This window comes from Mandrillus leucophaeus, unplaced genomic scaffold (genome assembly GCF_000951045.1).
Source record: "Mandrillus leucophaeus isolate KB7577 unplaced genomic scaffold, Mleu.le_1.0 Scaffold316, whole genome shotgun sequence".
Lineage (NCBI taxonomy): Eukaryota > Metazoa > Chordata > Mammalia > Primates > Cercopithecidae > Mandrillus > Mandrillus leucophaeus.
Genome location: NW_012103321.1, coordinates 3660119 through 3672304, shown reverse-complemented (window position 1 = coordinate 3672304; position 12186 = coordinate 3660119). Strand labels below are relative to the sequence as shown.

The 12186-nt window shown below is 33.3% G+C and overlaps 1 protein-coding gene across 1 annotated transcript in view; it reads left to right on the top strand.

Moving 5' to 3' along the window:
* The window catches only part of SRFBP1 (serum response factor binding protein 1), a 70986-nt gene that overhangs the window by 23517 nt on the left and 35283 nt on the right, over positions 1-12186 (top strand). The window contains exon 4 of the mRNA XM_011987788.1: positions 8792-8863. Within this exon, the coding sequence (XP_011843178.1) occupies positions 8792-8863 (72 nt within the window). The remainder of the gene's footprint in view (positions 1-8791; positions 8864-12186) is intronic.

The following is a 12186-nucleotide window of genomic DNA, read 5'->3' as shown; positions in this document are numbered from 1 at the left end:
CACTTATTGAGCATTTACCAAATGCGGTGTACTTTTCTAGACACTTATGGTATACCTGAGAAGAGTAGACAAAGGTTTCCGATCTTTTGTAATTTATTTTTGTGGGGAGTTGGGGGATTAGGGTAGACAACATAATAAATAAGTTAATTGTGTAGCATGTTAGTAGATTATATACTGTGGAAGAAATAGAGCAGAGTGGGAAGGATTAGGAATGATGATGTGAAGTAGATACTTGATTATGTAAGTCTGGAGTTCAGAGAAATTATCTTGGCTACAGATGGAGATTTTGGGGAGATGTTCACATATATATGATATTTAAAATAATGAAACTGGATGAAATCACTGAGGTATTATTAGATAATAGTAAAAGGAAGAGTACCAAGGACAGAGTCCTGGTCCATTCTTAAGTTAGAGAGAAGAGAAAGAACTAGCAAAGGAGACAAAGAAAAATTAACCAAGAATATGGGTCTGACATAAGTCAAATGAAGATAGAGTATCAAGAAGAAAGGAAGAATTAACAAAAATTGATAGGCCAAGAAAGGGACAGTGCTGCTGATATGTTGAGTAAGAGGAGTACTGAGACTTATTCATTAGATTTAGCGGCGTGGAGATCATCACGGGCTTAAAATAATGGGATTGATGTAACTGGGATAAAAGCCAATGAAGTGAGTTGGAGAGAAAATAAAGACCATTTGGAGATGGCAAGTGTTGACAAGTGTTATAATTAGGGTGATCATATAACCAGATTTCCCTGGGATTGTCTTGGTGTTCATTCACCATGTGCCTTATTTTATTCTCAAATGGGCTGTAGTCTGAACAACAAATACATGATCAATGTGGTTGTGATTCATTGCTGTCAGTATGCTTTTTGACACCCAAATTTAGCCAGTGGTAGCCCCTTTAAGCCAGCCTACATAACTTGTTTGAGACCCTAATTTGAACTCCTTTTGTCCTTTTCCGGCATAAGAAATTATCACAGGGTTTATACTTTTTCTGCCTCATATCTGTAATCAGCCATTTCTCTCAGAAGTCCTGCTTCATTGTTAGTGGTATTTAAAAACCAAAGCTCAAAACATGGATAGTTTTTAATTGGAAGGAAAGGGAGTGAGAAAGTTAGGTAGCCAGTTAGAAGGCATTCTAAAGACAAAATTTTAAAAAGTAAAAATATTACAAAGATATTGAGGTAGAAAATTTAGTCAGGTGATTCTATGTAGAATTGAATGTTAAACATGGAAGTGTGTTATAAAATTAGAGCAGTTAGATCAGAAAGATATGTTGAGACCAAGTACTGAAAAGATTTAAATACCAAACTGAAAGTTTGACTTCATTCTGTATTCCGGATGGTGATGTAATGACCCTTGGAGTTACCCATCCTGGAGTCTAGAAGAACAATTTGGCTATTATAATCCACACAATCCATAAAGAAGTCTTGAACGTAGGAGTGGGATAATGGTAATACAATGAAGGGAACAGATACAACTGACAGTACCAAAGAGAAAGCAGAAACGGTGATAGGAGCATAACAGAAGCATAGTAAAGGGACTCCCAATATCTCATGACACTGAGCTGTCTAATCCTAGCGGCGGAAGATTGAGATGCAGTTTGTTTCCATAGAGAACAAAGGAATAGGTGTAAGAAGAAGGTAGTGATATTTTACTTGGAAAAAAAAATCTATTGGCAATATGATGATAGAGTATAACTTTATTGAAGTTTCATCTAGAACTGTATGTAAAAAGCAGAACAGTATTTAGGAAATAAAGTTTTTGTTGTCACTGAAAGGTAATCATAATGAAATTCTCAACTATAGAAAAGTATGAAGATTTTGATGTCTCTCACTCTCTCACAAGTTATTTCAGATTCTTTATTTCAGAGAAATGACTCATTTTCAAATAGACCAAAAATCTAGAACCCAGACTTTTCTTGGCACCTTCTAATTTTTTGTATTGGGGATTAATCCCTTATAACCTAAATATACTATTCCAATTTTGATCACACTTTGGAAAATACAAATGTGTTTTGTATTTTATTAAGTTAAAAGCCTGACTCTGATAAGATTCTCTTGAAATTAAAAATGTCAACATGATTATTGCCTCCAAGTTGCTTTTTGTATTTACCCAATCTCCTTTCCCACAGCACAATACAGAATAGTTTGGTTACAAATGTTTACTTTCCCTACTTAACCAGAGGCAACACTACACTGCTTATACGGTTATGAGTCACTATATTAGATTGTTCAAACAAAGTCCCTGGAAAGAAGAAAGACAAGGTTGTAGCCAAATAACCAAAATTGGGATTACCTAATTTTGACTTAGTTTGATATTTTATGTAAAAGCAAAAAGTAGCATCCAGCACTGTGTGGAATAAGAGAACTGGAATAATTCTGATGGATCTGGTTATTAGGGGATGATGTCTTTAATGTTGAAAACATGAATAATATTAGTTTAACATAGTTAGGAAGGAATTAAAACAATTTTTAATTGATCATCACTGACAACAGAATATAGCCAAAAAGCAGAAGAGTATTTGCAGTTATATTCAATTTAGAGAAAAATCTAAATTCAAGAGAACTATATTTATCTGAAAAAAAAAAAAAAAGACATTGGAATTTGTTTGTTTGCTTGTTTGTTTGTTTGAGACGGAGTATAGCTCTGTCGCCAGGCTGGGTTGCAGTGGCATGATCTCGGCTCACTGCAACCTCCGCCTCCCGAGTTCAAGCGATTCTCCTGCCTCAGTCTCCTGAGTAGCTGGGATTACAGGCACCTGCTGCCACACCCAGCTAATTTTTGTATTTTTTTTTTAGTAGAGACAGGGTTTTACCACGTTGTCCACAATGGTCTCGATCTCCTGACCTCATGATCCGCCCACCTCGGCCTCCCAAAGTGCTGGGGTTACAGGTGTGAGCCACTGCACCCTGCCTGGAATTAGTTTTAGATGAAGGAAAGCTAAGTGATGCTGTCTGGTTAATCATCTTACTTAGCATTAACAATATGCACTAGGAAGAACATAGTGTAACAGTATCATATAAGCACAAACTAGTTTCTTTCACAATTTTAAGTGCTATTAACCAGGATTAAGTGTGGTGCGTGAGGGACTAGGTGATCTTTAAACGCTGAGTACATATAAAATGTCCTTGGAATAGGTATATAACTTCTGTCTAAAATGTCTATTACTGGGTCTGGAAATGGATCTTAGTTTTCCATTTGGCATGAAACCTTTCCTCAGAAAGAACAAGGTTGTATCTGGGATCTGCCTGGCTTGTTACCTAATGTAGTTTCTCAACCATTCACAATTATAAATCTGTATATTTCAGTGAGTCTTTAAGTAGTGCTTTACCTTCTCCCATTATAAGTAAAACAGAGTAATGTAGAAATGAGCAGTAAGTACTCTTCTTTGCAACACTCTAGTAGTCCTCTTGGCTGATTTTTTCTTTCCCTAGTAGTTGCTCTCTTTCAACTTTGTTTCTCTAAAGAAAAAGCCTAGATTGGCAACTGAAAATTTTTTGGCAAATCTTGGATTTGACTTTTTGCTAATAAGAGACTTAACTGATTTTTTTTTTTCTCACTAAGAAATAGACTTAAAACGGAGCTGTCATTCAACCCAGGAATACCACTACTGGGTGTATACCCAAAAAAAGTAAGTCATTCTACCAAAGACACATGGACATCTATGTTCACAGCTGCACTACTTACAATAGCAAAGACATGGAATCAGTGCAGGTGCCCATCAGTGGTAGATTGAATAAAGAAAATGGTCCATATATACTATGGAATACTGTGCAGCCATTAAAAAAAAAAAGGGAAATTGTGTCCTTTGCAGCAACATGAATGGAGTTGCAGGCTGTATTCTTAAGCAAATTAACAGAGGAAGAGAAAAGCAAATACTGCATGTTCTCACTTATAAGTGGGAGCTAATCATTGAGTACCCATTGGCTTAAATATGGGAACAATAGACACTGTGGACTACACAGTGGGGAGAAAGCTGGGTTTAAAAACTACCAATGGGGTACTGTCCTCACTCCCAGCACGAACGGGATCTGCACTCCAAACCTCAGCATCACACAATATTCCCATGTAACAAATCTGTACATGTACCCTTATATCTAAAATGAAAGTTGGGGAAAAAAGGAAATAGACATTTAAAATGTTTCTACACTGGTCCAGTTCTGTTCAACATGTGTCATTGTGCTTGAGTCTGACAGTCAAAGCGAATAAGACACCATTCTTACCCTTGAAGAACTTACACTCTAGGCTCTTCGTTCCATTTTTATGTCAAGAATATGGAGAACAAAGGTTATTATAAGCATAAGTTGTTTGTTTTATCTATGTCCTCAATGCATTTTTTTTTTTTTGACTACATGTCTTATTGCCCAACCGTGTTCTCACTTGAAGCAGAATTGTTCTCAGCAAGCTGGTTAGAATATATGTACACTTCTGAATAGTTAGCCAGAAAGCTGTAGTGATTCTTTAGTGCCTAAGCCTCTACATACCATTTGTCTTTCAGAGTTTGCTACTTTTTTGCCAAATTAGGGCTTACTTGCTTTCCAGTGCACGTGTAGAAAACAATTTATAATGAAGAGAGTTGATGTATTGTCAGGTAAGGGACCCCAGCCTCAAATCCAGGGACGTTGTCCATCTTCCCAGGCATTCTTTGTAAATAATTAATTACTTCAGATCTTGAAAACTCAATTCTTCATGTCTCCTCCAGTTTTAATTACTGATCTTCTAGATTCTACTGAGTTTTGCTATGACTGGCTTCCATAATCAATTTGATAAGTAATTTATATGTTCTTAAAACATAAGTATTTTGTGACCAAATTATAATGTATTATTGACACTGTTAAATTCAGTCCTACAGTGATTAAAAAAAAAAAAGTTTTTTAAAATTCTCCCTTAAAAAATGGATATTCTGAGTTAAAATATATGTAAATCTAGGTTTCAGAGCAGTTAGAGAAATAATTTGCTAGTCCTCACAATTTAGTATGAACTTCCCAAGCAGACTTCACAGCAGACTCTTAGGAGGATTCAGAAAAGCTGTGTGTGAAATTTTCTCTAATCTTTTAGTAGGAACACTAATATTTAAGGTGCTATCTGTGCAATTGTAATAGTACATCAAAAGGAGCCTTACTGTGAAAGTCAGTACCTGATTTCTTCTGAATAAGAATAACTTCATAATATATCATTTATTGCAGTTTTTGTGTGTCTTAAAAAAGTCTTAGTTTCTCATTGTTTACTTAAAAGAGTACCTGACAATTCCAGCTATAGCACAGCTTTCCTATCCATCCATATTTGCTAAACACAATTTTTACATTTTATGTGAACCATGTTTTAGGAGATAGTATTCCCTTTTAATGACACAAAGAGCTATATTTAAAACTAAGGTAATAAACGAGTTGATCGAAAATACTGAAGTATAAATGGTATAAGACAAAAAGTTTAACCCATCGAAATACATCTATATTTTGCTTAGTTTTAAGGTAAATATTTAATTATTATTTATGGCATATAGTGTTTGTCCAAATAATACGGTATAATGAATTATTTTATAATACAAAGATTGGTAGGAGATAGAAAATACCTTAATTTCCTGGTGCCTCTGTATCAAATTATGACAAATTTAGTGGCATAAAACAACACAAATGTATTGTCTTACAGTGCTGAAGGTTAGAAGTCCTAACGGTAACAGGACTGTATTATTTCTGTAGGCTTTCAGTGGGGCTATATTCTCTTTGTAGTCTCTAGGGGAGAAATTTTCCTGCCTTTTCAGCTTCTATAGGCCACCTGCATTCCCTGACTCATGGCGTCTTTCTCCATCTTCAAGGCAAGCAGCATAGCATCTTCTCTTCCCTCTCTCTCTTCCCCCTCCACCTCCCCCATTTCCCACACTTATGTTTTTGTTTGTTTGTTTGTTTTCTCTGCATCTCCTTCTCTTTAACCTTTCTGCTACCCTCTTGTAAGGAAGATTGTGATTACATTTGACTTACCTGGATAATCCAGGATAATAACCCCATCTTAAAAATTCTTAATTACATCAGCAAAGTCCTTTCTGCCATGTGAAATAATGTATTCATAGGCTCTGGGGATTAGGACATGGACGTCTTCCAGGAGCTATTCAGCCTAGCACACGGTGTGTAATTAATCACTACTTAGGTTCTAAAAGTAGAGATTATTGTAATCATGCTTTGTGTTTGCGTATCATGCTACTAGAGCTACAAATGGTTTTCCCTTTCTCAGTCAAATAATATGTTTTCCACTTATTAGCCCATTTTAGGGGTATTGTATTCCTAAATGACTCCCTGTAGTTTTTATTACATGGATTTTTTAATGTCTTAAGTTTAATATCTACCATGTATCTGGGGCTTTGGGTTTCTGGGGGAAAAAAAGTAAAACAGTGAATGAGCTTTTTAAAAATTTTGATACTCTGGCTCCTGCTATTGCTATGAGTAATAAACTGCCGTTTGTCTCTGACCCAGAAGCCTTGTGTCTTCTACCAACATCTGTCATACAGTATGTATTTGGCTAACTTGTTAGCTTTCAAATCTTGACATTGGGTATTGCTAATAATTACTCCAACAAATTAACAGCCTTAGTGGCAAACGTATTTCTTTAAATATACCCAACCTGAGTAAATTCATATCAACTTCACTTTCTGTATGTCTTTTAAATATATTTTGTTTATTTTGAACCTTCACATCATTCTCCCTGAAATATTTCTGAAAGACCACAAAAGTTGCCAAAATTACTCGCTTGGGTTGCTCAGTGCCTCACATTTATTAAAAAACATATGTATATATTCCCTTCTGCTGAAAGGGTTATAATAACACTTAGCTCATATAAATCATACTTCATTTTAAAACCTGTGTTTCTCATACCTAGAAGATTCTGATGGTCTTGGTTAAAGGATCATATGACATCACCACAAACCGTGAAATATAAACTCGTTTTTTGTTAGTTTTTCGTGAATGCTTTTAAACATGGTAGAGATTTTTTAAATTTATCATAGAGGCAGTAGACCAAAAAGATGATGATCTAATAAAGATACCAGTTAAGATCAGTCTTTCTACCACCTAGTTATAGGACCTTGGACAGATCACATGATTTGAGTCTCACTTTTCACTTGTTAAATGAGGAATTGACAGAGGTAATTTCGGTTACTTTTAGTTGTGTAATTTAATTCACTTACTTTCATCATTTTTATTTACCAATGCAGTTGTTTTAAGGCTAATAACCACTTTAAATGCTTTTCGTAAATTTTGGTACGTAGTATTTTCTTGTTGTTACAAATTCTGACGTATCTGTTTTTATTTCCCCTTTCTCAAGACTTGTTTAGTTGAGATGGTTTTATTTATTTATTGTTTTAATTCCAGATGGAAAGGCCTTTTAAAATTTTTCCTTTGTTGATTAGTTGATTTTCTTTCATTTCTACTTTTTCATTGTGATCAGATAATGTTGCTTATAGTATTTTACTTGATGGAGCTTACTGTTGCTATACTTTCTTTGACTTAATGATAATTTTTATCAATATTCCATGTGTACTTGAGAAGAAGATACAATTGTTTTTAAGATCTTATAATTTTATTTCCCTATTTTGTTCTTTCTTGACTGGAAGTTGTGTGTCAGAGTCTTGAGCTAATAAATAGTATTTCTATTTCCTTTATTTCGTGAAGTTTCTGCTTTATGTAATAGTTGTGTTTTATTTGACGCATAGTCATAAATGTTATCTTCTGTCTTAATTTTGTTTTCTTTGCCTCAACTTTGTCTGAAACACAGTCTCAGCACCTGCTTTCTAATTTTTCCTGTTTGCCTGCTATATCTTTGAGCCTTTTTAAATACTGTGTTCTTTGTCTTTATTATATACAGTATAGAGTTAGGTTTTGCTTTGTGATTCAGTTTGACAATATTTTTCTTCTAATAGGTACATTATACTAATTCACATTCCGTTATATTCCTGATGTTTCCTTTCAACTCTGTCATATTTTATATTCTAATTACTGAATATTCTATGTTGTATTTACCGTTTATTTCTCTACTTAATGTGTCTTCTTTGTCAAAGATTTTTTAAAAATTATTTTGGTATTTAGAAAAGTCTGTATTTTCTTTCCATGGATGACGTATTTATATCTCATATTGCCTATACGTTTCCATTTTCTTATGTATCTTTTATTTTCTACTCTGCTCATTTTGAACAGTATCCTTCAACTCCTGTTTACCCGACCTAGATAGTAGTCAGTAATCTTACTCTTTCCCCATCTCCTCTACTTTTTCTAGTTGTAGTTTTTCTTGCTTAATCAAAACATATAAAGCCTACCTACTGTTCTTTCTCCTATACCCCCACACTTATTTTAGTCATAGCTCTACAAATAGATACAGTACTCAACATCAATTATTTTATCAAAGTTATCTTTTGCTGGCTTCTAGAAGATTCCTCAGAAGAGGCACATATATATATTTCCTGAATTCTTGCAGTTCAAAACTGTTTTTCTATACATTAGATATTTGAAGAGCTGGTTGACTGGGTATAAAATCCTAAGGTTAGAGTTGTTTGTATGGAGTTCCTTGAAAATACTGCTTCTTACTTGCCTTGTATGTTGTTCTCAGAAAGATTTGCTCTTAAAGTCATTTTGCTGTGGCTGTTTTAGTAGCATGATAATATCTTACTGTGGTGGGAGTTAATTCCTTTCTCAAAATTAAGATGTTATTTAATATTAAGTTTCTTAAGACATAGAAAGGAACTTGATAATAGTGATTAATTTAAAGATAGACACGTAACTAAAATTTGTTTTATTCTTTCACAGGAATTGAAACCTGATATAGTGACTAAATCTGCTCTTGGTGATGATATCAACTTTGAAAAAATCTGCAAAAAGGTATATCTGCAGTGGATTATATTTGTCTTATGAAGCTTCTCATTTATATTTCTTACTTTGTTCTTGAAGAGAGAACTTACCAAGAAGCCATGCTATTAGTTTGTAATTACTTTTCCTAAATGAACTCCATTACTGCCACCAAAAAAAAAAATTTTTATGCTAATTTATAAATTTTGTTTTGCTGTAATATCATACCTTCAAGGTCCTTAAAGGTATGTTGAACTTAATATGACATTTCATGCATTATATAAAAATTAGTCTGTTGATCATACTACTTAGAACTAAGATTCTTTATTATTTTTTCAAGTATTTTTTATGAATATCTCATTTAATCTGTACATTTGCCCTTTGAAAGATGTTTTTTCACCCTCTTTATACAAATGAGGAAACTGGAACCCAAAAAGAATTAAAGAAGGTAATTAAGAACACACCACTCTTAGGTGATATCATCATTATATTTTTCTACACCTTCCGCTCTTTGGATTTTCCACTCCTGCTTCTTCCTTAGTAATTCCCTTTTATAATTTGTACCCACGTTGTTCCACTTGAGAACAGATTTTGTATTGATTGATTTTTCTATATTGTGTTTGTTTTTACTTTCATTGATTTTTGTTCCACTCTATATTCTTTCCATCTTCTTGATTTATGTTTTTTTTTTCTGGTTTCTTAAAGTGGAAGCTTAAATTACTGGTTTTAGACCTTTTCTAATAAAAGCATTTAATACTATTCATTTATCTGTAAGCAGTACTTTAGCTGCATCTCATAAATTTTGATAGGCTGTTTTGTTGTCTTAGTTTAAAATGTTTTCAATTTCCCTTGAACCCTCTTTGACTCATGGTTTAATTTGAAATGTGTTGCCTAATTTCCGAACGGGTTTTCCGGTATCTTTTTGCTATTTTTTGTTTATTTAGTTCTTTTATGATCCGTGAACATACATTTTGTGATTTCTATTCCTTTGAATGTTGTACTTTTGTTATAGTCCAGAGTATAGCATATCTTGGTAAATATTTCATGTGCACTTGAAGACAGCATATATTCTGTTCGGGTATCTGTAAATGTTAAGTCAAATTGGCTGATGGTATTCAGATTATCCATATTTTTGCTGTTTCTTTCTGCCTACTTTGTTAAGAGGTGTGTTGGAACCTCCAACTATGAATATCAGTTTGCCTATTTGATCTTTCAATCTTGTCACTCTTTGCCTTAAGCATTTTGAAACATGTATGTTAGGTATGTAAACTTTTAGGATTTATGCTCTTGGGGCACTGATCCTTTATCATTACGTAATGGCCCTCCTTAACCCCGATAATGTTTATTGTGCTAAAGTCCATCTTGTCCGAAGTTTATATTACTGCTTTAGCTTTCTTTTGGTTAGTGTTTACATTCAGTATCTTTCTCCATCATTTTACTTTTAAGCTGCATATGTCTGTGTACTTAAGGTGATTTTTTTTAAAATCAATAGCATATGTTTGGATCATGCTTTTTATCCAATCTGATAATCTCTCTTTTAAGTGGTATCTTTAGGCCATTTCTCTTCAATGTGATTATTGATGTGGTTGGATTAAAATCTACCAGTTAGCAGTTGTTTTCTATTTGCTTCATATCTTTTTGCTTTGTTTTTCTTCTTTTTTTGATCTCCTGTTAGTTAATTGAGCATCTAATCTCTTCCATTGACCTGTTTATTACATGTACATATTTTATTATTGTTTTTTAGTGTTCACTCTACAGTTTATAGTGTACACTTTTAATTAACCAAAATCTGCTTTCACATAATTTTATGCTGCTTTATATGCAGTATAATGATCTAAGAACAGTAAATGCCAATTACTTTATGCCTTCTATTGTGCCATTGTTGTTAAACATTTTACATATGCTATAAGCATATAATAGATTTTCCTATTTTTGCTTTGAACATTTGAACCATTCAGTTTAGAAATAATTAAACATAAGAGTAAATCATTTTTTTACTTTCATTTATTCAGTTTTGATTGCTCTTTATTTCCTTGTTTAAATCCAGGTTTTCTGCTGGTGTATTTGTTTTTCCTGAAGACTCAAAATACCTTGAAGAGTAGGTCTGCTGGCAGTAGTTTCTACAATTTTTTGGCAAGAAAGTTTCTGTTTGTCCTTTATTTTAAAAAATATTTTTACTAAGTGTAGAATTCTGTGTTGATAGTTCTTGTCTTTCTGCACTTTGTCATCTAGCTTCTTTAATTTTGTAAATGTCTGCCATAATTCTTATCTTTGATCCTCTATATATAATGCCCCACCTCGTCTCACTCCAAACTGAGTATAAGATGTTCAGTCTAACTGGTTCAATGTGAATTTGCTATTTGTCCATCCTTTTTTTTTTTTGGCTCTTTCTGGTTCTCTAACTCTCCAGATAGGAACCAGAAATTCACAAGTCTCAACATCTGAATTTTAGAAGGAAAGAAACCAGAAATCTAAATTTTGCATTAATTTTTATGATAAATTATAAGACTACCAAATTTTGGATTGTCTAGAGTGTAACCTTGAGCTGTCTGTTCCCAGAGGATACATTATCATTCTTTCTGCCTTCAGGGGACTTGAATAGAAAAAATTGACATACACTGACTCTGGATGTCATGTTTTTCATCAATAAAATACTTCAGTGAGATCACCATTAAAGGTCCCTCCTCCAAGCTCTTTTTTCTCTTATTTCTAAACCTCCATAAAGTTTTGCTTTTGTGAATCACTGTTCTCAAAAAGTGATGGGATAATTCAAATGTAATAAATCAGAGCATACTTTATAATATACTATGATAATTATATAAAAGTTTCTAATCATAACTACTTGAGTAAAATGAATAAAAGTTTGTGTAATGTTAAGGTCTCTCAAACTGTTGGAAATTTTGCTATAACAGGTTGGTATCTAAATACTCATTCAGTGGATGTTTATGTGCAAATCAGCGTGCTAGATGATTTAGGGCCATGATTTCAAAACTTTTATTTCTCTCAGAACCTTTTGTTAAAAATTTTACCCCACACTAAGTGTTGTATATTAAATACATGAAAACAGCTGCTGTAGGGATTGGGGCTGGCAGTTAAGAAGCCAAGTCATCCTTTGGTATCTTAAAAACATTGCTAAGGACACTACAAGAAAAGATAAGAGATAATCTTAACCACAGAGTTTATTTCTAAAGGAGAGTTTATACTTGTAACTAACTATAAGATGTGTGTAAGAAAAAGATTTGAAAATACTCATTCTTATATTACAGATTGATTTGTCTTTAAATTTGAATTATTTATTAAATACAACATATATTCAGTGCTATAGTTTTCACTAAAGTGTGTTAGATACAATCACA